General features: G+C 39.5%; 1 protein-coding gene across 2 annotated transcripts in view; it reads left to right on the forward strand.

The window, feature by feature from the left end:
- Positions 1–21,148, forward strand: part of LOC126462714 (uncharacterized) — a 43,215-nt gene extending 22,067 nt beyond the window's left edge. For both annotated transcript variants that reach the window (XM_050096095.1, XM_050096094.1), the window contains exon 4: positions 16,522–21,148. In XM_050096095.1, coding sequence (XP_049952052.1) covers positions 16,522–17,622 — 1,101 coding nt within the window. In that variant the 3' untranslated portion in view covers positions 17,623–21,148. The remainder of the gene's footprint in view (positions 1–16,521) is intronic.
- Positions 21,149–26,737: the final 5,589 nt, after the last annotated feature.

Raw genomic sequence — 26,737 nt, forward strand, 5'->3', positions numbered from 1 at the left:
GTTTGTCTTTTTTTGTGTTGAGTCTGGCCTTTGGCCTACAGTTTTAGACTGAGTTTTTAATGTGTTTCTCGGTGGTTGGCTTTTCCTTTTTTGTCTCTATGATCGGCCAACCACTGTCACACTCTGTGTGATTTTAATTCCTTTTGTCTGGTCTCTGCCTAAGTCTTTCTTGTCCTGTGTTGTCTGTCGTCTTTTCCATTGTTCGTTTTTTATTCTGTGTGGGTGTTTGCAATTTTGGAAAAAGGGACCGATGACTGTAGCAGTCTGGTCCCTTCAATCCCACAAACCAACCAACCATTAAGGCAGTAGGAATATGGAAAATGTGGAGAAAACTTGTACAAAAAGAAAAAGGTGACTGGAAGAACAAAGGACTGTAAGGACTCAAGATGCAGTAAGTATGAATGATCACTACGGTTGTTCCTGTTTTATTAGCTAAGTTAAGCGCAAAACTAATACCGTTTTGAAGAAACACTCTTGGCTCACACACTTTGATACAGTAGCTTTCTGATAGGTTTGGTGCAGCCTGCTATGAATTTCTCTGTTGTCCCATGCTCTTCGTCTTGGTTATTTGTTGGATGTATCCCAATCTCTGTCTTCCCCTGCAGTTTGTACCCTCTACAGGTCCCTCTATTAAAATTATTTCACCTAATTTACTGTGTCCTTCTCTATGTCACATCTCAATTATTGTGAATTTATTCTTTTCCGAATTTCCCACAGCCTTTGACTGATTTCCACTCAATGCTGTGCTTCAAATGTATATTCTCAGAAATTTCGTTGTAATATTAAGGCCAGTGTTTGATGCTAGCAGATTTCTCTTGACCAGGAATGCCCTCTTTGTCTGTACTAGTCTGCTTTTTACTTTGTCTTTACTTTGTATGTCGTTTTATTTAGCTTCCAATGTAGCAGAATTCTAAAGCTTCGCCTGCCTCATGGTCACTAATTCTGATGTCAGATTCATTGGAAAACCCACTTCTACCAGTCCTTATTAGTTTCATATTCCTTCAGTTTACTCTCAATCAATAGTCTGTGCTGTTTAGACTGATCATTCCGTTCAGTGGATCCTGCAGTTTATCCCCACTTTGACTAAAGATAATAGTGTCTGCAGTGACTCTTGTCACTGATAGCATTTCACCTCTTTCTTTTATTTCCATCATTGCTTCTTTGATGCGTAGAGGGGACAGTGGGACAGAAATTCCTATCATATGCCCTTTTTAATGTGAGCATTTTGTTCTTGATCTTCCATTCTTATGGTGTCCTCTTGGTTTTGTGCATACAATGTATGAACAGTAGTATTGTGTATGTGAATGTAAGCCTTTAACCTATCATCATAAATTTACAGTAATATATTCAGACACATTCAGATAGCAGGGAAGTTGGTATTACAATTAGACTCTGCAACAAAGTAAAGTAATAATCATTCTTGCTTTTTAAAAACTCACGATTTAAAAAAATATTATTTGTCAAATCAGCATTTGTATAAGTTGTGTATGAGAACTTCATAACCTTTATTGACTGGGAATCCCCAGTCAATAAAGGTTATGAAGTTCTCGTACACATCCTAAGAAGCAAGAAGGCATTTGCTTGTTATGAGAGGCGTAACTATAACTTTTGACATATTTCCCGAAGAAGAAACAGATAGCTAGTTAGATACTTGTGTACTTTAAGATTTTCCCAGTGTGTGCTATGCTCTAATAACAAATGAGAATATGATGGGATAAAGTATCTAAAACAGCCATTTTCAAAGCAAAAATTGTGAAATGTTATTTTAAGACAAGGAGATTTACCTGTCAAAATATCAGTGGTTTTTGACGTACTTCTGGGCTTCAACTGAAAGCCAGTATGGTGCCTCACAACTTTGCACCGAAGGGAGATGGTGAGCATGTGGTGTAGGTGGCGTTCTGCCAGCTAATTGGTTAACATTCAAACGCACATTCAGAATAAGCTCATTACAAGAGTTTGCTTTTTTAATGAAACTGACAAAATTCTGTGATAATGGTGTTAGCTGATTTTCATGTCCAGACTATTACTGGTTCTCTGAATTATGAGTGGTAACCCACTCCTTATCCTTGCTCCTGTTCAATTATACCATTATTTGTTTTAGGTGCAAACAAGGCTCAAAGGGGAGATGTTCTAATAAATAATCAAAAGTTTCCAGCAACACTATCTGCTTCATAAATTTCTGCTCAGTGTTCTTCCTGTAATTACTCTCCTAACTCTGATCAAGTCATTGTTTATGACTAAGCAATAAAATAGTTTTTTTCTTTGATCTTTGTTTTTAACATTTGTCCATTATGGTCCTGAAGCTGCACTTGACAACTCTGTGTGATTGCCAGTCTTTGGTAAAGCCTCCACAAACAGTGATTCTAGTTAATTATGCACATCCATATTAAAATTATTTATAGCGGCTTTATGAAGCCTGATATACTCCCTGCTGGTGGCATGTAGATTTTCAGTACAACAAGCTTGTGTGTTTCCTACCCACTGTTGTGGCATAGCATTCAACGATTTGTTCAATACATCATTCGTTAACCAGAAAGGCCTGGAACTTAACAACATGTTTTGCATATAAGCCACTATGCTTTTCTTCTTATTGATTTTGCTGAACTATTATATGAACTTATATTCATGAAGGTGAATCTGATCTGCACTGGAAATCTGTTGCAAATTCCGTCTATCCTTTCATTTGTGTGTAGTATGAAAACAAAGGAAAGGCAACCACTCAGCTATAGTGGATCAATGCATGGGCCACAGTAATGCATAACATGAAACTGCATTCACACTAGCTTTCGAGTGCTAGCTCTTTTTCCAGCAATAGTACACACAATTTACATGTTGTTCCATACAAGAAACTCCATTATTGTTACATATTTCATTTGTTTGAATGGATATATTTAGTTCTTCCATTTTGTTTATGAAACTTATTTTGTTTCAGTTATTTTTTTCATGTCCTTGATTTTACCCAAGCTGCTGTATTTTGTTGGTCTAGTAGCTGTGTCAACTGCAACTATATTTTGGGTGAACTTGCTATAAAAAGACTAGTGAATACATTGGAAACCAGTGGGATGTGATGGACTGGCTGCTAGTGGTAGTTAGCTGTGTAAGTAGTCTCTCATGAGAATCATTCAGATGCAAACCATGCCATGTATGATGTAACTGTGAAAGAGGTGATGCATCAGTCAGGACTATGTCAGGTGTCAGAACTCACCTTTATCAGAACCAACCAGATTATAGCTGAGCAGGTTCGTAGCAAACAGTTCCAGTCATAATCTAACGAAAACTCATATTATGTGATTTTGTGTAAGGAAACATGACCTGCTAGCACCAGAAATATTAATGGTCAAATAGAAAATGAAACATCACATGTAAAATACCTTATGAGCCAACTGAATAACAGGGTAAGATGGAATCAACACAAAAATAAATTAATCAAGAAGCCATGTTCAGAATGTTTACCTCTTAGATGTATCTCTCATTGGGCTGTGTTATTTTGTATATTTTCACTTCTTTTACCATATGGAATTTTCTTCTGGGAAAGTGCACCAAAGGTAATTAAAGTATTTATTCACAGCGGCAGGCAGTAAGAATATTGTGTAAAATATATAAATAAATGTCTTGCAGAGGCTTTTTTTTTCCAATTGCAGTACCATACAAACAAATAAGTTCCATGTAGCCTCTGCCTCTTTGTCTAAGATTCAGAGTGGAATTTGTACCTGGTGCAAGGCGTTCAGCAATCCATCTAAATTGCATGTAGAATCTTAGTCTCCTTTCAGCATAATTCAAGAGGTTTTTTTCTGTATGCCTTGCCAGAACCATTTTAAATTAATTACTCTGTGGTAGCAACAGCAATCAGTGTATTTTGAACAGTCTGGGTAGTGTTGAATTGGTTCAAAATTGTGGTGACTGGAGTAATGTACGCTATGCTCTTCACATGTACCTGCAAAAATATACCTACGAGTAGTAAATCAACTGGTTGAGTTATAAAGTATTCCATGTTTGGCAGCAGCAACAATTTTAATATAAAAAACCTGTGAAGTTTTGTTCCCTTACTATATGAGCTGATTGTGCATCGGATACTGTCCTCAATACCTACTTTCTGATCTTGGTGTCTTTTGTTGAGGTATTTCATTAAACAGGACAATTAATATTCTTACAAGTCAGAAAATGAAAGAAATGGTTTTGCAAATTAACACAGAAAAATATAAAAAGAAGGAAGGAATTTCAAATAAATGTATTCAGACAACATATTGATCTCAAAAACTTCCTTCAATAACAAACGATATGCAGCTTTTGAAGAAACATCTAGTGGAAAAAAGGATGGAACCAGGGAGTTCATCAAGCAGAAAATGTATCATCTGGTATTGAACAGAAGTATCAGTAATACAAATTTGTTATACTACAGGACCATGATTGTACTTGGGATGAACCTCTTCATCTGAAGCAAATCAATGGCCACAAATGTCTTTCTTCAGGGCTCCAAAAATATGGAAATGGGGAGATATTGGGACTATATGGAGGATGTGTAAGAATGTCCAAGTGAAACTTCTGCAGCATAGTCGAAACAACAGGTATGCCAGCTCCTGGAAAGTCTTTGATTGCAAGGGCCCACTGCTCATTGACTTTCTGGAAAATGGTGCCACAATTAACACACAGCAGTATATGGACACTTCGCAAAAATTGAAGTGTGCTGTCAAAGCAAAATGCCCAGGAATGTTGACACATGGAATCATTCTGTGCAGGATACTACCTGCCCACTTGTTACCTAAGTTGATTCTGCTACATCGTAGAAGTTTTGCAGGGAAGCCCTGAAACATATTTCATACAGTCCCCATCTCTTACCATGTGATTTTCATTTTTTAGGAGCCTGGAGAAAGATATGGGTGGTCATCAATTTTCTTCAGATGGAGAAACGCACACCTGTGTACAACAACGGTTCTGTAGGCAAGTGCGAACATTATTCCAGGAAGCCCTTCACCATTTTGTCTCATTGCTGGATAAATGTGTTAATAGTTATGGTGATTACTTTCAAAATAATAAGCATGTTATGTACTTTTTCCATCTGACTCATTTTCATTTGACTACCTTGGTGCCAATTGCAGCTAAAAAATAGTGATCCCACAGAGAAAAACAGAGAGTAATTGGAACTATTGTAAATAAATCTAGTCATATCAGTATGGTGAAAACCTTTCAAGACCTATTGGCTTTCACTTTATTTCCTGTAGAACATTATCCCTTTGTGTGTAGTTCATTTTCTGTAAGTATACAGATTTTTTATGATGTGCCACTATTAGAGCACGCTATTTAACAACAACTCTTTCATGTTCTGAACAGAAACAATCTTCCATTTCAGGTAGAAATCAGATTACCAATAAGAATTTTTGGTTTGATTGTGGATTTCTTAATGCAACATTAAGAGTGTGAAATTCCATAATGTTACAGTGTAGCTATTCGTACAGTCATTGCTATTTAACCTACAGCACTGTATTAGATGTTTGGTAAATTTTAGTTTCCTTTATTATATGATCATTGATCATCCACACTGCCTGACAAAAAGGTGCAAACCCCCCCCCCCCCCCCCCCCCCCCAAGGACTGTGTTCAGTAGCACCAGGTTACAATATGTGCATATGAGGAACTCTAATGCTAGCAATTCATTCGTCACAATCATCAGTGTGCGCCATATGTTTTGACTCTTACGGACAGTAACTTTGCTGTGTTTACAGGTGAACAGTGTTTGCAACATTAATTCTAGGGTACAACCATGCCACACTGATGTGTAATTACTCCTGTTGAACAGCTTTAGCTGTTTGAACAGAGTCGCATTGTGGACCTGCAGGAAGCTGGAAGGATATATTGATGAATTGCTGCTCTTGTTGAACACAATGTATCCATGGTGTGGCACTGCTTTCAACAATAGTTTATGGAAAACTGCCACACCTATAGAGCAGGTTCTGGATGTCTGTGTAGTATAGACACACATTGTGTGAGTCACAGTGGCCAACCATATATCACCCAGGGATGAAATCTGGCCACATGTTGCACCTAACTGTGTCGTGAGAGATCACCCAGAACTGTCTGCTTGCAGCAGGATTAAGATCATCTGTGCCCTGGACACGTTACCACTGTCACCAGAGCAATGCCCAGCATGGATAAACTCTGGTGCCATGCAAGACTTGACTGGAGGGAGGAATGATGCTCTGTTGTCTTCAGCGATGGGAGCGGGTTCTGTCTGTGAGTGAATGAGGAACATACATGTGTATGACTTGGACATTGTGAACTGCCTACCGGAGCACATTCACACACGACACAAAGGTACCATCCCAGCCTTCATGTTGTGATGAGGCGTCAGTTACAACATACAATTACATTTCGTGTTTCTGCAGGGTAAAGTAACCAATGCCTGCTAGATTGCACAAGCTGTTATTCACATGCTACTGCCATTTCTTTGAAGGAAGGATGGTCTGCTTTTTTTAGCATGAAATGCACAACCACATACAGCTGCTGTGTCACAATGTGCTCTTCATGGTGTACAACAACTGCCTTGATCATCAAGCTTATAAGATATCTCTGGTCAGTTGAACATGTATGGGATATGATAATGCGGGAACTTAATAGTTCTCCAGTGCCTGCAGAAACAATTGTCACATTGCAACAAAAGGTGCAAGCTGCTTTGGACAGTGTATCACCTATTGTTGCCTCCAGAGGGGTTACATTGTGTATTGACTCAACTGCTTGAACTCACTTTAGTGTGACATATTTCAATTGGTCTGAATGTATCATATTTGTTGTTGTCGTCTTCAGTTGGAAGACTGGTTTGATGCAGCTCTCCATGCTACTCTATCCTGTGTGAGCCTCATCACCTCCAAATAACTACTGCAACTTACATCCTTCCTAATCTGCTTATTGCATTATCTCTTGGTCTCCCTCTTACAATTTTTACCCCACACACTTCTCCCCAGTACCAAGGTAGTGATACTGGAATGTGTCCTTGTCAGCTGATCCCTTCTTCTAGTTAGGTTGTGCCACAAATTTCTTTTGTCGTCAGTTCTATTCAGTACCTCCTTATTAGTTACATGATCTACCCACCTAACCTTCACCATCCTCCTGTAACACCAAATTTCAAAAGTTTGTTTCTCTTTTTGTCTAAACTATTTATCATTCATGTTTCACTCCATACAAATGCTTTCAGATAAGATCCAACACTTAAATTTGTATTCAGTGTTAACAAGTTTGTTTTCTTCAGAAACAATTTCATGCCATTGCCAGTCTACATTTTATATCCTCTCTACTTTGGCCATCATCTGTTATTCTGCTGCCCAAATAACAAAACTTGTCTATTTTAAGTGTCTCGTTTCCTACTCTTAACTGCCTCGGCATTGCCTGATTTAATTCAAGTGCTTTCCATTATTCTTTCATTGTTTTTGTTTATGTTCATTTTATGTCCTCCTCTAAAACACTGTCTATTCTGTTCAACTGCTCTTCCAAGTCCTCTGCTGTCTTTGACAGAATCACAGCCATCAGCTACCCTCAATTTTTTATTTCTCCTCCCTGAACTTTAATAGCTACTCCTAATATTTCTTTGGTTTCCTTTACTGCTTGCACAATGTAGAGACTGAATAACGTCAGGGATAAGCTACAACTCTGTTTCATTCCATTCTCAACCACTGCTTCCGTTTCATGGTCCTCTGCTATTATAACTGCTGTCTAGCTACTGTACAAGTTGTAAATAGCGTTTTACCCCCTGTATTTACCCCAACTACCTTCAGAACTTCAAAGAGAGTATTCCAGTCAACATTGTCAAAAGCTTTCTCTAAGTCCACAAATGCTATAAACATAGGTTTGCCTTTCCTTAACCTACTTTCTAAGGTAAGTTGTGTTCCAACATTTCTCTGGAATCCAAACGGATCTTCCATGAGATTGGCTTCTACCAGATTTTCCAGTCTTCTGTAAAGGCTTCTACCAGTTTTTCCAGTCTTCTATAAAGAATTCCTGTTAGTGTTTTGCTACCTGTCAGCACCAGCTTTCCTTGGAATTGGAATTATTACATTCTTCATAAAGTCTGAGGGTATTTTGCCTCTCTAATACATCATGGAAGAATTTGTCATGGCAGGTTCTCCCAAGGCTGTCAGTTGTTCTGACACAATGTTGTCTACTCCAGGGGCCTTATTTCAACTTACGTCTTTCAGAGCACTGTCAAATTTTTGCAGTATCATATCTCCCATATCATCACCATCTACATCCTCTTCCATTTCTGTAATATTGCCTTCAAGTACATCTCCCTCATATAGACCCTCTATATACTCCTCCCAACTTTCAGCTTTTGCTTCTTTGCTTAGGACTGGTTTTCCATTCAAGCTCTTGATATTCATACGTCTGAGTCTCTTTTCTCGAAAGACCTCTTTAATTTTCTTACTTGTAGTATCTGTCTTTTTCCTCTTGTTACATGCTTCTAAATTCTTGTATTTACCCTCTAGCCATTTCTGCTTAGCCACTTTGAGCTTCCTGTCAGTCTCATTTTTTAGATATTTGCATTCTTTTTTGCTAGCTTCATTTGCTGCATTTTTATTTTTTCTTCTTTATCAATTAAATCCTATACCTCCTGTGTTACTCTAGGATTTCTGTTTGGCCTTGTCTTTTTCCGATTTGATCCTCTGCTGTCTTCACTATGTTATCTCTCGAAGTTATCCATTTGTCTTCTACTGTATTCCTATCTCCTGTCCTAGTTAACTGTTGCCTAATGCTCCCTCTGAAACTCTTAACAACCTCTGGTGTCTTTCAACCCATCTCCATAATTTCCTACAGTTTCTTTAACTGTAATCTAACATTCACAACCAATAAATTGTGGTTAGAAGTAACATGTGCACTGGAAACATCTTCCAATTTAAAAATTTGTTTTGAAATCCCTGTCTTACCATTACATAACCAAATGTGAAACCTTCTGGTATTTCCAAGTCTCTTCCATGTGTACAACCTTCTTTCATGATTCTTAGTCCAAGTGTTCGCTTTGATTAAATAATGCTCTGTGCAAAATTCTACCAGGTAGCTTCCTCTTTTCTTCCTTTCCCCAGTCCATATTCACCTACAATTTTTCCTTCACTTCCCTTTCCTTCTCTCGATTTTCAGTCCTAAATCACAATTAAATTTTTGTCTCCCTTAACTGTCTGAATAATTTCTCTTACCTCATCAAACTTTTTTTTTCAATCTCTTCTTCATCTGTGGAGCTAGTTGGCATATAAACTTGTACTACTGTGGTGGGTGTTGGCCTTGTGTATGTCTTGGATACAATAATGTGTCCATTATTCTGTTAATAGTAGCTTACTCACATTACTTATAACTCTGTATGCACGTGCTGTTCCTCCTGCCACCATACTTCTCTAAACACATCAGATGAATTCGCAATTATGAATAATGACTACGATCAGCTGTAGAATGGAATAACGACAATGAAAATTTGTGCCAGACTGGGACTCGAACCCTGATTTCCTGCTTATTGTGAGCGGTTGCCTTACCATTGTTGTCATTCCATTCTACAGCTGATGGTAGTCATTATCTGCAATTGCAAATTCATCTGATGGGTTTAGTAATGGCTGTGGTTGCTGCAGTGCATCGTCATCAAAATAACACCGGCTTTGCAGTATCATATTTATCTGCCAGTGCCGGGCATGCAACTTTCAAACACAATTGATCAGTATGTGAATACACATAATGGATGAGTGTGTACAGATTGTAGACGTATGGTTGATGACATAAGGAAATTTTTGTGGATACGTGCGTAGCGAGCACGGGACCCCGAGCTAATGTGGCCCTCCTTCCTTTCCGGGCTGCATACCCTCCCTTTCCGCATCCTTCCCTGTCCCCCATCTTCACCCCCCCCCCCCCCTCACCTCTGGCTCTTTCCTTCCCTTTCTCCCCCTCTGTGAGTATGGTTTGTGCCTACGTCCGGAGACGGACGCTCGAAACTGTTACAAATTCCTTGCTTTCTGTACTTGCAAGTCTTCGTCCTTCCTCTGTCCTTCTCTTTTCCTTCCATCTTCACTTTTCTCCGCTGCGGCGTTTGAGACCCCTCTTCTTTCCTTTCCCTTTCTCTTTTTCCTCCCTGTGCGTGTCTGAAGGCCGACCCACGCACTTCCATGCGTAGCCGGTGACGGGGTAACGCGTAATTCCCTGCCCCGGGTAGACAGGTAGGACACGTACGTACCCCCTGGTAACAGCCAGGCCCAGGGAGGGGTGATTACCCGAGCTGATACCTTCCGAAAGTGCCGATTGGTCCCTCTGTCCGTTTGTCGGGAGGTGTGATTTGAGGTGTGAACAATCACCTAAGGCAGGAGTGCCCTCAGAGAGGACCCCCACAAGGGTGGAGCGCGCCATCGGAGACGCTGGTAATCATGGGGGATTCTTCTGCAATGGTTTCGTCACCTTCCACTATGTCTGCTCACAAGCGTAAGTTCACTGAGTCTCAGCCACAGACAGTTCTTCCATCGTTGCCACAGTTCCTTGTTGTTTCTCGGTCTGACAAAGGTCATGACTTCTCCATGGTCAACCCTTTCATTATTCAGAAAGGTGTCGACGCAATTGCAGGTCCTGTAAAGTCTTGTTCCAGATTACGGAATGGCACCCTGTTGTTAGAAACAGTAAGTGCCCTCCAGGCACAAAAATTGCTGCGTACCTCACTACTACACACCTTCCCTGTCCGGGTGGAACCGCACCGTACTTTAAACTCCTCGCGTGGAGTCGTTTATACACGCTCCCTCGATGGATTGTCTGACGAAGAAATTCAGCACTACCTGTCTGACCAGGGTGTAACAGCTGTTCATAGGATTATGAAAAGGGTTGACACGAACATCATTCCAACCCGCACTGTCTTCTTGACATTTGACAAAGTTCAACTCCCATCGAAAATCAAAGCGGGCTATGAGATAATTTCCGTTCGCCCTTACGTCCCAAACCCTACGCGTTGCTATCGGTGTCAATGGTTCAATCACACCAGCCAGTCCTGTTCCAATCCGGCCAAATGTGTTACGTGTGGCAAGGATGCCCATGAGGGTGCTTGTCCACCTCCATCCCCTCGCTGCATCAACTGTATGGGTGACCACGCTGCTTCCTCTCGAGATTGCCCCGTTTTTAAGTACGAAAAGCTCATCCCGAAATTAGAGTGAAGGAAAAGGTGTCGACCTTTGCTGCTCGAAAATTATTCGCCAGTCGACAGCCCACCGTGCCTCAGACAGGAAAATACAGCACTGTCCTTGCCTCTCCTCGGCCAACAAAGGAGGCGGCCACGCAGACTTGCTACCTCACCTTTAGTACCACGGTCGTCAGATCGGCCAGCGCAAAGATCGCCCGTTCAACCTCACCACTTTCGCCTGCCCACTCTCTGGCTCTCCCTTCATCGGGTTCTGCTAAATGTCGAGCCCAAAAGTCAGACACCAAGACTTCGAAAAAAGAGCGTACTCGTGAAGAGTTTTTATGTACCGCAACTTCCCAACCATCGGTTCCTCCTTCATCTAAACATCATACTTCCAAGAAGGCTACAAAGAAACCCAGTTCCTCTCCTTCTCCGCCAAGGCGTGTCCCATCTGCAGCACCACCTGGCGGAAATCGCCCTCGGCTGTCTTCTGTGTCGCCGAGGCGCACTGCTGGCGGCTGATCAACCGGCCGATCGCTGGTGGCAGGAGCTGCTCCTGACCAACCTATGGATCAGGATCTTCTGCCTTCGGCTGAATGCCATTCCATGCTGTCGGCCGCAAGCTCTGAGCAGTCGTTGAGTTGACAGCGACCTTGGTCCCATTCCTCCATTTTCTGTTCACCCTATGTCCATTATCCACTGGAATATCCACGGTATTTGAGCCAATCGGGATGAATTGTCGATCCTCTTGCGATCCTACTCGCCGGTCATCTTCTGTCTTCAGGAAACAAAGCTGCGTCCCCATGACTGCTTTGTTCTCCCTCATTTTCAGTCCGTCCGATATGATCTCTCCTCTGTTGAAGTCACTCCAGCACATGGAGGACTCATGATTCTTCTCCATGAAACTCTTCATTGTCACCCAATCCATTTAAACACTTCCTTCCAAGCTGTCGCCGTCCGTCTTTCCCTTTCCGGATACACGTTCTCTCTTTGTACTGTATACATTCCATCGTCCACACCAATGGCACAAGCTGATCTCCTTCATCTTCTTGGTCCGCTTCCACCCCCCCTATTTGCTGGTTGGGGACTTCAATGCCCACCACCCGCTTTGGGGTTCTCCACATCCTTGTCCACGTGGCTCACTATTGCTAGGCGTCTTCCACCAAGCGGATCTAGTTTGCCTCAACACTGGGGGTCCCTACATTTTTGTCTGCCTCCACAACAAATTTATCTCATTTGGACCTTGCGGTCGGTACTGTTCCGCTAGCTCGGCGCTTCGAATGGTTTGCCCTTGATGATACACACTCGAGTGACCACTTTCCATGTGTCCTTAGACTGCAGCCTCAACTGCCATACATGCGCTGGAAGTTTGCCCAAGCTGATTGGACACTTTTTTCGTCTCTAGCGACATTCGACGACTGTCACTTTCCCAGCGTCGACGATGAGGTCACACATATTACCGACGTTATTCTTACAGCTGCGGAACATTCAATACCACGCACCTCCGAATTGCCCCGGCGCCCCCCAGTTCCTTGGTGGAACGAGGCATGCCGTGATGCAATATGTGAGCGGCGACGCGCTCTCCGCGTTTTCTGCCACCATCCTACTTTGGCCAACTGTATCCGCTATAAGCAGTTCCGAGCGCGATGCCGTCGTGTCATCCGCGATAGCAAGAAGGCAAGCTGGAAATTCTTTATTAGCTCATTTAACACCTTCACTCCCTCCTCGGAAGTTTGGAGTCGGCTTCGACGGTTCTCAGGCGCGCCTAGTTTCTCCCCGGTCTCCGGGCTCACTGTCGTGCATGACACATTAGTGGACCCCGTCGCAATTTCTAACTTGTTGGGTCAGCACTTTGCTGAGATTTCGAGCTCTTCAAATTACCCGCCAGCGTTTCTCCTGAAGAAACGTGCAGCGGAAGTGCGACCTCTTGCTTTCTCCTCTCAAAATCGCGAAAGCTACAATACTGTTTTCTCCATGCAGGAACTCCAACATGCACTGTCTTCTTCTCGCTCCTCCGCCCCAGGACCAGATGGTATCCACGTCCAAATGTTGCTGCATTTATCAACCCATAGTCTGCGTTACCTCCTTCGCCTTTATAATCGAATTTGGACCGACAGTACTTTTCCCAGACGATGGCGGGAAGCTATCGTCGTTCCTGTTCCGAAACCTGGAAAGGACAAACATCTCCCCTCTAGCTATCGCCCCATTTCTCTCACGAGTAGTGTCTGTAAGGTTTTGGAGCGTATGGTGAATTACCGTTTAGCGTGGTGGCTGGAAACCCGCAGTCTTTTAACACCTGCCCAATGCGGATTCCGAAAGCATAGTTCTGCAGTTGACCATCTTGTTGCTCTCTCCACTTATATCATGAACAATTTTCTCCGGAAACGCCAAACAGTAGCAATATTTTTTGATCTGGAGATAGCATACGATATCTGTTGGAGGACAGGCATCCTCCGCATACTGTTTGTGTTAATTTTTGGCGACGTAAGGAGTTTCTTCCGCCCTCCGTACATCTAGGTCCTGTCAACCTTCCGTTTTCAAACGTCGCTAAATCCTTGGGTCTTATGTTTGACAGAAAACTGTGCTGGTCCTCCCACGTTTCCTATCTTTCGGCTCGCTGTCTGCGATCCCTTAACACCCTCCGTGTCCTGAATGGTACCTCCTGGGGAGTGGACCGAGTGGTCCTTCTCCGTCTCTATCGCGCCTTAGTGCGCTCGAAATTGGACTATGGAAGCATAGTCTACTCCTCTGCTCGGCCGTCTATTCTTCGGCGTCTCGACTCTATCCACCACCGTGAATTACGTTTAGTGTCTGGAGCTTTTTACACCAGCCCTGTGGAAAGCCTTTATGCTGAGACTGCTGAACCTCCCCTGTCCAATAGGCGAGCAGTCCTTCTGAGTCGTTATGCTAGCCGTCTGTCTTCCATGCCTGCTAATCCAGCCCATGACCTTTTTTTCGATGCCTCCTTTGATGTAGGGTATGCAGGCCGCCCCTCCTCCCTACTACCACCGGGACTCCACTTCCGTCAACTGCTCCATTATCTTTCCTTCCGCTTTCCTAAAACCTTCTTGACAACTTGGGGTACAGCACCGCCTTGCCTCCGTCCCCAGATTTGCCTGCTCCATGACCTTTGTCGATTTCCCAAGGATGGTACCCCTTCTCTTGTTTATTGTCGGGCATTTGCTGCTCTATGTGCACAAATGACAGACGCCACATTTATTTACACCGACGGCTCGAAAACATTGTTAGGTGTAGGGAGTGCCTATATTGTTTGCGACACCCCAAATCACTTTCGGCTTCACGACCAGTATTCGGTGTATACTGCGGAGCTTTACGCTGTTCTCCAGGCTGTCCACTACATCCGCCACCATCAGCGGATACAGTATGTTATCTGCTCAGATCCTCTCAGCTGTCTCCTCAGTCTCCAAGCTCTTTATCCTGTGCACCCTCTGGTCCACCGGATTCAGGACTGTCTGCGCTTGCTCCACCTGGAGGGCATCTCGGTGGCGTTCCTCTGGCTCGCGGGACACGTTGGTATCTGTGGAAATGAGGCGGCCGATATAGCAGCCAAGGCTGCAGTCTCTCTTCTTCGGCCAGCTATTCAATCGATTCCCTTCGCCGATCTACGGAGCGTTTTATGTCGTCGTGTTGTTCATTTATGGCACGCGCATTGGTCGACACTTCCCCATAATAAATTGCGGGATGTGAAAGCTCTTCCTTGTGCTTGGACCTCTTCCTCCCGAACGCGTCGTCGGGAGGAGGTAATTTTAACTAGACTCCGGATAGGGCACTGTCTTTTTAGCCATCTATATCTTTTAAGTGGCGATCCTCCCCCACTCTGTCCCCACTGCTCTCAGCTGTGCACGGTAAGACGCCTTTTAATTGAGTGCCCCTATTTTAATCCGTTACGCTCCCGTCTACAGCTATCGCCTGATATATCGTCGATTTTAGCAGATGACACACGCTCAGCCGACCGCGTTCTCAAGTTTATTAGTGCCAGTGAAATGACGTCAGTCATTTGAAGCTTTTTTTGGGGACAACCAACCCCTTTCAGTAGTGGATTTTTAAGCCTTCCTTCTGTTTTTAGTTTCTCCAATTTTATGACTTTCGTTCCTATTGCTGCTGGTTTTCAATTTCGGTTTTTTACTGTTTCCTAAGTCACGGACTGGGCGCTAATGACCATAGCAGTTTTGCGCCCAAAAAAAAAAAAAAAAAAAAAAAAGGAAATTTGGGTCTGGCCATGAGTCGTGCATGAATAGCCAAATGGTAAGGCAACTGCTCACAATAAGTGGGAAATCTGGGTTTGAGTCCCAGTCTGGCACAAATTTTCATTGTCGTCATTCCATTCTACAGCTGATTGTAGTCATTATTCGCAATTGCGAATTCATCTGATGTGCTTAGTAACAGCTGTGGTCATCGCAGTGCATCGTCGTCAGAAAAACACTGGAACTGCAGTATCATATACTTCACTAATTCCCACTATATCTAATTTCAACATATTCATTTCCATTTTTAAATTTTCTAACTTATTTGTGCGATTAAAGGATATAACATTCTGCACTACAATCTGCAAACCAATTTCTTTCTCCTGATTCGACATCCTCCTCAGTAGTCCCCACCAGGAGATCCGAATGTGGGACTATTTTACCTCCAGAATATTTTACTGAACAGGATGCAATCTTCATGCCATTGGGAAAAATTACGATTGTAGTTTCACCTGAAATTCAGCTGTTCACAGTACCAGCACAGCAAGATTGTTTTGGTTGATGTTACAAGGCCAGATCAGTCAATCATCCAGACTGTTGCCCCTGCAACAACTGGAAAGGCTGCTGCCCCTGTTCAAAAACCTCACATATACTCCTACTACCTGTCACCTCACTTGTCAGTAAAATGACCTCCTTCTTGAGGGTGTTGCATTTCTTTTTACTGACAGTGTACAGTCATATTTCTATTTTTCTAAATAATATTAGTGGAGTACTTTCATGTGATTTAATTGCAGTACTTAGGCGTAAATTAATTTCTTACTATTAAGACTCAAGCATCAGTGCTATGCAGCTTTACATACAAAATATGATCATGCAATAAAATTGCTAAATCTGTGAAGTAAACATTTGTAGTGGTTCACTAGTTCACGAGCCATTCCTTGATGAAGACTCTCATTGTTTGAAAAAATTTTACGTAGATATTTAAAACAATTTTAATGTATCATTTATTTTTAGTCTGAGTTGCACTTTTTCATTTTAAATATCAATACAGTTGCTGTCCTCTCATGAAGAATATGTTGGTTATCGTACGAGTGAGAAACCCTGCTCTTTGTGATGAATAATATGTGCTTGCATTATTCTGTGCCTGTGTATAATAGAAAGTTGTCAATTTTGAATTCATTTATTAATTTGTTCAACAGGATCGTGATGGTCTCATTGAAGTAATGCTGGATTTTGTCGAGGCTATGAATCCAGACATTAGGTTCAAACGGCAGTTCTCTGTACTGAAGGACAGAGATCTGACTGGAGAACTGAAAGACATTTGGCTGGCAGTACATATGATGAGAGAGCGGGAGAGAATGGAAGGTGTGAAAGGACGTGATGTTGTAGGACCTGAGGGTGAATGGTTGCAGGTTGCATACGAGACAGAAGTGACATTAACTGAAGATAACCCAGGTGCAACCACAGAACCAGCTGTACATTCTCGAGAGAATCCCGCAAGAGATACTCTTGCAGCTGAACAAGTTTCCAACGAAGAATGGTTGTATGTTTCTCGTGAAACTGAGTGTGCAGGTGGAAGACATTTGGAGGCTGCATCGTCAACATATGGGAGCAAGTCTAGACACAGAGATGCTGACAAAAATATTAGTAACTCTCCACCACCCAAAGTAAAACAAATAGAGAATTGTCATACTGGAATGAATGAAAAATTGACTGACTGTTTCTCAGGTGTTGATGCCACACGGCAGGTGCCCAACAGTTCAAGAACTACTGTGTGTAACTCATCCGAATCTCAGGGCTCGCACCATACATCGAATGTTGTTCCTCAGAATACACATCAGGGCTTAAGCAATAAGAAATCTGAGTTTGAAGCGTCAGCAGCTAATGCTCACAGTTACAAACCTAATGAATCTCCAGCAAATGTAATTCACCTTGATCATGATTATAATTTAGTTAAGCCTTTTAAAGTGGAAGATCGTAATGAGAAAAGATCTTGTAAGAATGGGCAGAAGCGTGATTATCTGGTGCATGAAAAAAAGAAAAGTTCAACAGAGAAGGTGCCACTATCTGAGCGTGGTGATTCAGATAAACATAAAATATGTGCAAAAACTGCAGATGGAAGTGCTAGTCACCATACACAGTCAGATACTACTGAGAAGTTGTGTTCAGGGAACCCCACAGACTGTAGTTCTGTTATTAAATCTAAAATTTCAAAACATGAATCACCTACAAACACAGAAAGAAATGAACATTCAAAAGAGAATTTGTGTACGGGTACAGTGACTGTTTCAGTTCCATAGTTGAAATTAAGACAGGAAGTTTCATAGTTGGCAGTATGATACAATTGCCTCTTTTTAATCAGTATTTGTGCTTTAGAAGAATATCACCAGACAAATATGAAACCTACGTGTTGTTAGAGCTGTGCTTTTTGTAATTATGTATATAAAATTTTAAATTTATATGTATTTGGTTTTGAAATAATGTTTACAGGTGAGTGGTAACATGTTTATAAGCTTTCTAATTAGTCAAAGTGCTGATCTACACCTGTTGTTGGTATTTCAGTGTCTATGACAGCATTTATTCATTAATACTACTCAGAAGATAAAATAGGAATAATCCATGCTGAATCCTACCTTCCAATTTTAATGACAATTAAGTTCATGTTAGTGGAAAAGTAGATCATCTAGCAGTTAGTGTGTCAACATTATTTACACCATCACATTCACAATACCAGCAGATGAAGGTATGATATTGTAGCTGTTACTAGCTCTTAAGTGTAATGTTGCACTGTCATTTGTATGTTGTTCACTTACAAATTTCATCAAGGAGGAATTATATTATCAAATGTGCTTGGTTCCGATATAAATGATGAACTTTGTCATAAAATGTGTGATAAATCACTCTGATGGCAGGTTACGTAGATCAGTATTGTGCAGCAACATGATTTGTATTCTGTGAACAGAAACCTGATACTGAAAGTGAATTGTGCTTGTTTCATAGAGAATTGTTAATACAGGCTGCATTAGAGGGAAGACTGTGTAACTGTTTGTTTCTTGACTTAAGCTTAGCTGGAGACATTTTGTTGCTACAGTGGTGATAAAAATTCAGTTGTTATTCATTCTGGTAATACAGAAGACAGTCCCATTTTTGGGAAAAGATTGCCATCTTGACTCTCACAAATTAATTTTTGCTGTCATTAAGGGAGATTTTATTAACTTGAACAGAGCATAGGATGAATGGCTATTATTCAAGATGTTATATTATTTGAGCATTTTTGTCGTGTTTCCAGGGCTTTAAAATTGATTAGTAGTTGGTTTTCATGAAAATAGGTAATGGTGCTTCATATTTGTGGCTGTTGTAAGATTAGGCTTTGATGCCCCATTGATGTGTGATAATTGAGGATGGAGAAATTTGAGGAGCAAGGGTGAATTGATCTCGGTACACTGATTACATGAAAAGAAATAGTTTATGATGTACTCCAGTTGGTCATGTGATCTGAAACTGATGATTATAATTTGTCTGATATTGAAAAAAACTAATATTGTTACTTTAGATGATAACATGTTGACTAATGGGAATATAAAATCTTTGAGCCACAGATACTGTCCGAACACCAGTCCACTTTATTCTCTCTTTGGTAAGATATAGCATGAAGATTCCCTCTCTAACAGTAGGTGAAATATATAACTTGATAACCATAGTCTAAAACTTGTGGGTGCTTCTTGTCATGACGCATCAGATGTGGCATAATGCTATGGCGTATTCTCTCACATGTAAACACTGTATTCCTATTTGGAATGTTTAGATATTTGTGTGCAGTTAAAATAGATGTTAGTGTCACAATACATTCAGGTTTCTGAAACACTGAGAAGTAATAGAGGTGTGAATCTTTTTACCCACTGTGAGGTGTACATACACTATGTGGGCAGACTGTGACAAGTTAAAACGAGAGGAATAGAGAGTAGCTACGTTAAGTTGGAAGCTGAAGTGAGACCATGATGTGGTTGAGTGCTTCAGTTGGTAAGAGCACTACTTGTGATACACACACATCAGGGTTAAGATTTACGTAGGATGCTGTTTTTAACTCCTCACATTCTGTATGTGGCTTAGCAGTTTGGATGTTAAGGGTATTACTTAGATTTCCTGTATGTTGAAATTGATGGCTATGCAGAGATTTCACCATGTTTAGTTTACGAAAAAAGTAAAATCGAAGATATGCTTGGATGTACCTTAACATGTGTAAGAGAGGTACACAACTGCTCATTGAGAGTTGTTTGACTGTCTCTGGCATCTCTGAGTCTTTAATGTAGCATACTGAGATAAAGTTAGTATTAACTTGATTTTTCATCACAGGATTAATATGCATAAAAACTACAGTTTTATGCAGAGTTCAAAATATTTTAATGTTGTGTTCTGCATTATGTTAGAGAGTTTGTAAAAGCATTGTAGGATGTGAGGGTCCTTTTTCCACAAATATTTGGCAAAAACTGAAGCTGAAGCTGTGCTGAACTAAGTAGTCCAGAGACGTACTTTTTATAGGATGTGCTTTTTAAATTGCCACACATAAGTGAGCCTTACAAAACAATTCAGTGCATCAGCTTATCACTGGCTACTCTTCATTTCCCCCAAACTCCTTAAGGCGTCTTCCTTTATTGGCCTGGGGCTGTCAACTGCAGGAGAGTCTGTGGTGAAGTCACTCCACTACATCCATTTTTCTCAAGCTGCTGGATGTGGAAATGGGCAGTCTGTGGCAAACTGAAGCTTTTTGTAGGTATGTGAAGTTCATTAGGGTGACCCAATTGGAAGAGTCCTGTGCAGGTTCAAGATTAATTTGAATGCACAGTTCTAACTTGTCATATATGGCCTATTCAAAATTCCCACTACCAAGAGTAAAATAATTCCATCAGCCTTAATTTCATCATTAAAGGTATACAGGCACAGTTGTTTTTTCCTAAATTCTTGGAAGTGTACAAAGTAATAACATGTTCAGTTGCCACCATTAGCAATTCATTACTGTGTATGTGTTTTGATTGCACCCAGCTAAATTTAAATCTTATGTAGATTGTTATTTCATACATTCTTAATTTCTGGAGAGAGTGGCAAATTAGTGCAGACTTATGATCCCAGGCAATTGTTAAACTGAGTTAAGAGTAAATGTCACAAGAAAATGTTAGGAACTGAAATAGTATTACTATCCAGTTGAAACCAATGGAAAACTTCAGGTGCCTCAGTCAATACTAGTACTGAGCTGTGTACAATTACAATCTTTACAGAGATGACATGAGTGAAATAGTGTATCTGTACTGACTGTTCTCAACTACTAGTCCTCCCCTATACCCTCCCCTTATACCAGCACACCTCACAAGCACATGTATTTGGCATTTCAGGTTATTGTCAAAGGAAGTCTTAGAATCTGAGTGTTAGATGAATTGCTTTTAGACCACTTTTGTTCAGTAATTGGGGCAATTATTTTTTATGAGACATCTTTGTGTGAAGAGGGATGATTATGTTATGGGAATTTGTTCAATTTCTACATCCAATATAGTTTTATTAACATTTATGGAAAGATTTTGTTGTTACTATATTGCTTAATATTTGTATGGTAGATTATGAATTTGTCCTGTTGCTACTGTGTCTGTGTGTGTGTGTGTGTGTGTGTGTGTGTGTGTGTGTGTGTGTTTTCTTTTAATAACTCATATTTTTGGTTCCCTTCAAAATATCCGTTATTTTTTTATGATGGTTGCTCTTACCTCCCCCCCCCCCCCCCCCCCAACTGCCACCATAAACACCTTCAAAGTGTATCCTCCTCATAATTTACTAAGAAGCTAATGTTGACCACATAGTCTGGTTCATATTAAGAGCAAACTTTTTTTCTTGCCCTCTTGTTTCTCAGCATCCAAGAGTATGAACATCATTATTATTTGTAATAATAATTTTGAGTTCTTTAAACGTTATTGCTGTTAGATGTTGCTTACACTCTACATTTCCATTCTCATTGCATCCTTCTTCTAAATATCAACATTGCTAATACTAAAAATAAATCTTATTGTGCCTATGAAAAAATAAATCTTATTGTGCCTACAAAATGATATAATGATATCCTGTTACATCCCACATTAGCCCTGCTGCCATTTACAAGTTCTGAGTATGCCAATACATGTTCAGTCACTATCCAGTTTTGTAACAAACATATCTACTTTGTACTGATGCTCATCATGCTGCACCTACAATAAGGAAGAAAACATTCTCTGTTTTGCCTGCCCCTTCACTCACTATTCTCATTTATCATTTAAAGCTTATCGGTTTTCATCTGTGATCTTGGACATGACTCCCCCTCCCGCAATGGAAAGATATCATCTGCAGCCAGATCACCTCTACTTTTAATGATTTTTTTATTTATTTTAAATTTTGTATACTAGGTTTTAGCATTTCCCTTCTGTTTCATCCTTTCTTTTAGGATTGGGACTAGTCACAATGGATTTATCAGTATAGTAGTGTTGTTTATAGTAATGAAAATTTTGCTCTTCAGCAAAAAGTTCTGAAATCAACTCTCCTTCAGATACTGATGAGTGTATGTTCAAGTCATTTTTGTATCATTCATTTCCAATATCTTATGAGAGAAGAGGTTTGCATTATTTACAGATAGAGCCATTTCTCACGTATTGTGGGACAGTAACCCACTGTGAAGAAGAATAAGAAATTACTGAAAGACTACATTAAATAGAAGTAACAGTAGATTTCTGTTGGATTTCATTTCTTTGTTCCCTTGAATGAGTAGTTAGTAGTTTTATAAGTAGATAAATGAGTGTGTATAATGTTAACTTTCTGGATTTTCTGAACAACCCCCACTGCACGATATGTTGAAGTGATTCAGGTGTGTCACTTTGTTTGATTCCACAGTATTGAATATCTCCAATATGTTATCAGTTGGCTGACTTGTGTTCAAGGAGTATAACTAGGTTTGCACATTCACACTGTCGTCAATCTGTGAGTTTTCTCCATAGTGGAGAGTTATTATGTTACATTAAATATATGTCAATAACCATAATGTGTTGTGGTGATTACACTTGTAGACAGCAGTTTCAGTCCTCTGATCATCTTACCTTCTCTTTTGAAGTCAAACAGTGTCTAGACCTAAATTCGATGTGAATACTGTTCATCTTAATGTAACCAGTTTTTCTTCAGGAGCTTATTATTTGACTTATTCATCAGTTGATATGTTTGGAGCCAGAAAAGCATGAATATTTTTACTTTGCACTAGCAAAAACTGTTGTATGTGAAGTTTTATTTACCTATGTGTTAAGCATTGAAGTGGCTTTTTAGGAAGCAGCCCTATTTACTGTATCCCATGTAGGGGGAATCTGAATCGAGCCATTTCTTCCTATAAGGCCCTAAAGGCAATGTGTATGCCCAATTTGTAGTGATGTATAATGAGCAGATGTGTAACAAATGGTGACAATAACAGAACATACATCGGAACTATTCGAGTTGACATCTCATTTTTTGAGATAATACATAAAGAATCTAGTAATGCTGGACATTTAATAAAGTGTGAAACAATAGGTAGAGATTAACTTATTGTAATATCTGTGTCTTGTAATATCTGTGTGCAGCCTGTGTGATATGTTTAAAGGGCATCATTTTCTGTTTATGGCTGTAAAAGTTTTTATTATGGTATTACTGTTTCAGCATTATGGCATTGTCAAGTATCCATAAAGTGTGAAATGATGTCTTTTAAATAGGTAGAAAGCTTGTAGACGCATGCTATTGTAGAATAAATTAAAAATATTTTTCCTCTCGTCATTAATATAGTTATTCCTCTCCTGAAAGATTTGTTTATGCACCCACACAGTACTTTATACTTTCATTTTTAAATCTTGTTGTTAATCGTTTCCAGTTCGTAATTTCAAAACTTTATCCAGCTCAATAACAGTTTCATTTGAAATGTGATACAATGTGACAATTTAGACATCTTTCCACATTGGTTATAAGTTTGGATTGTTTTACAGCTGAGTGATATGTAAAATATCTAAGTGAATGGGATCTTTGTTTATTGCATTGTATCATACCCTGAAAAATAAACATAAATAAGTTACTTTTTAAATTAGAGATAAGTCTCCAAAATGTTTACTTGACACAACTAGATGCTAATGTTTGTTAAAATCTTAAATGTTTGGAGTGTCTTAAAGTCACAAGAGTTTAGAAGTGTGTCTAGACAATGTGAAATTGCTGGAGGAATATTTTGCAGTTCTCATTTGAGTTTGAGGAATAATTTTCTGATAGGTACAAAAAAATTGCCTTTTTAAACTTCTCTTACTCAATTACAACAGCATAAAACATGATTTTTGTTGCTGATTGGGAATGTAAACACTGTTGTGGATTCTGGGAAGCTCTTGTATGATTACTTAAGATAGCTTTTCATCATCTCATTAATTGAGTGTTAATATGTTTGGATTCATCAACATTAAAATAACAAAGAGATTTTGAATGGCAGTGTGCTTGATACAGTTTGATCAGCTTCAGAGATTTATGCTAGTTGTGCAAATTATTGGAAACTGTTTGCAAAAAACCATTATTTCCACAACTTAAATGATGTCATATTGAATTTTTGTGAAGCCAGTCCCACCAACAAAAGGCAATTATAACACAATACTGGCCAATCTAAAAGCTAATATATAGTTCAAGATAATTGTTTTCATATTAGCTGATCATCTGCAGTCATTATTAGAGTAAGTTGTAGTATTAAGTTATATATCTTAGAATTGCTGAATGTGTTAGCCTTCTTATAAATGGACATAGTCTTGTGAATGTTAAATAGCTTTGAAGGAGTAATGTAGCACTCAGTAGATCTGTCTCGCTGTTACCGTATTAGAATTTTCTGTGCAGAAATGATGATGATGCCATTTGATATACTCTGATCTCAGTGTGAAGTAACAACTTGTATATTTACTTTACTAGCTATGAGTAAGTTCAGTGAACAAAACAGGCCTTATGTTAGTTTCCACTGTTTTGCTTTCCTAAGGGGGAGCTAGGTACTTGCCAGATAAACAGTTATTGACTTTAAGAACATTTGAAAGTTTCTATAAGATGATGTATAATGTTTCAGTGAAAATGTGACACGTGTTTACGTTGAAGATATAGTAATTGGATTTCTCATGGTTTTTTATGAACTTCGTACGAATTTTTGCGTTGTAATGATTTTACTTGACATGTGTTGTTGTAACAGAGTTCTATAAACCAACAACTGTGCTATAACTATTGGATTTTTTAAAAAAATATGTATATAATACTCAGTATTTGTAAGTTCTATATTTTTGAATTTTTTTCATGTTAGACTAGTATGCTGTATTGCATTGGAGTTGCAATGTGATTGGGCAATAACGTCCTGTGCTTGTTTCGGAAACATAATTCGTTGCATGCACTGCAGAATTTTTTTAAGGCTAGTGATCCACAGTGACATGGTAGATGCAAATTTACAATTTGTAATGATCTCACAAATTCATATGATTTGATGAATAAAAATATTAAACTTTTGTATTAATTAAATTGAGTAGTAAAACTCCTTCCTAATTATGTACTGTAGAACGTGTGATATTATTGTAATCATTTTGCTTTGCATATTTCATGTTATTTTTAATGAGATCGTTGTTTTATTTTTGTTGAAAAATAATTGAACGTGCAATATGTTAGACTAGTGTGGATATTGCTTTTCTTAAGCCATTTGTTGAAACATTAACAGTTTACACTTAATTTTCTTTGTTTTATAAGAAACAAATCTTTTATTGTTCACATCTGATAAGGCACTATGTGAAAGATTTAATAGTGCTTACATGTTAAACTGATGTTCCATCCCATTAGTGCCTAGCTTGGGAGATCTTTTAGGTGATTGATATCTAATCATAAGATTTTTATCACCTCCTTCATTTGTCAGCTTAAGGGGGATTCCATTGTGCTGTACATTTTGTGTCCTTAACATTTGCTGGCTTGCCTTTGTGTAACATCAATACTGCCATAATGATTTAAAATAAGACTCTTGCTCAAACTAATTGTGAGAGTCACTTTTTTTGTAGGTACCAAAATATGTTGACTGGAAATTAACAAATTGCTGGGGTGGTCCACAGATTTCTGGCAAATGTCTCTTCAGCTACACTACATCCATTGTTTCAAATTAATATAGTTCAAAGGTCTTCAGGTTTCAGTTGTGTTTTGTACTGAACATTTGAGAGACTATCTGTATTATTTAATTTATTTTGCAGTATTCCACCTTTCTAACATAGCATTATTTTCTTGTGCCTTTGCCAACTATTGTATTTACACTTACTTTCTCAGTTGCTCATTTCTCTATAGCTAATTGTCTTATGGTAATTAATGCAGCTTCTGACTGTTCAGATTTTTAGATCACTCTGTCATTCCTAACTTGTTCTGTTCAAAATGTCATGTTTGACCTGAAGTTCTGAGTGACTACCCAACTATTCTCTTTTGTCATTGTAAAGGCACTTTCCTCCAATGCTTTTTCTCTTTTTAAACAGTCAAATCCACCTCAGGATTTAAAGATCATGAATTTATAAGCAGCTTTTTATTTGTTGGTCTACTGTCTGGTATGAAAACTTCATTCTGTGATATCTCTTGAAATGTGTTTCTGTATTTACCTTTTCATAGTTTTTTGTCATTCCATTTTTATCTTTCTCAACATTGTAGTCACATAAACATTCCAACACACACACACACACACACACACACACACACACACACACACACAGTTTTGTATTTTTTTCCCTCCCCTTGTTCATAACCAATAGCTCTTAAGAAAGAAAATTCATTTTCTACTTTTTTGTCCTCTGTAGGTGAATTGTATTTATTAGCTGCTTAACCCATTTTTGTCTCATGGAAAGCTTATATTCAAAATTGAAATAAATGCAGTAAACCCTTTTAATTTTCTTAAACTGTGTACTAGTTCTTTTTCTACATCCCCCAAAAAATGAAAAGCAGCAGTAACATGATATTTCATACTGTAATGGAAGATGTATATACATGGTGGTGAGCCCAAAAAACAAACACAATTTGGAAAATTGGTGCCAGTGTGTTTCTGTGTTCACTTCAGTTTTACCTTTACCAACTTTTTATTTGTAATTGTGTGTGTTATTGGTGCCCATTAGCTTCTTTTGCACACTTCATTGGTACAAATTTGCATGGGAATGTTGGGAGGGCAATGTGTGAACATGGTGCTATCTTCATTCAGGAAGTCATGATATTCTCCTCTACTGGTCATGCTGTTTGAAACTTGTCTTTTTTTTCCCCCTTCTCTGGTGTCGGCGAACATTAGACAATTCTAATAATTGGCTACAGGAGTAATGGATGACCTGTGCATTGTCAGTAAAACATTTATGAGTGTAAGGGCTTGTGTTCATTCATTTG

This window comes from Schistocerca serialis, chromosome 1 (assembly GCF_023864345.2).
Source record: "Schistocerca serialis cubense isolate TAMUIC-IGC-003099 chromosome 1, iqSchSeri2.2, whole genome shotgun sequence".
Classification (NCBI taxonomy): domain Eukaryota; kingdom Metazoa; phylum Arthropoda; class Insecta; order Orthoptera; family Acrididae; genus Schistocerca; species Schistocerca serialis.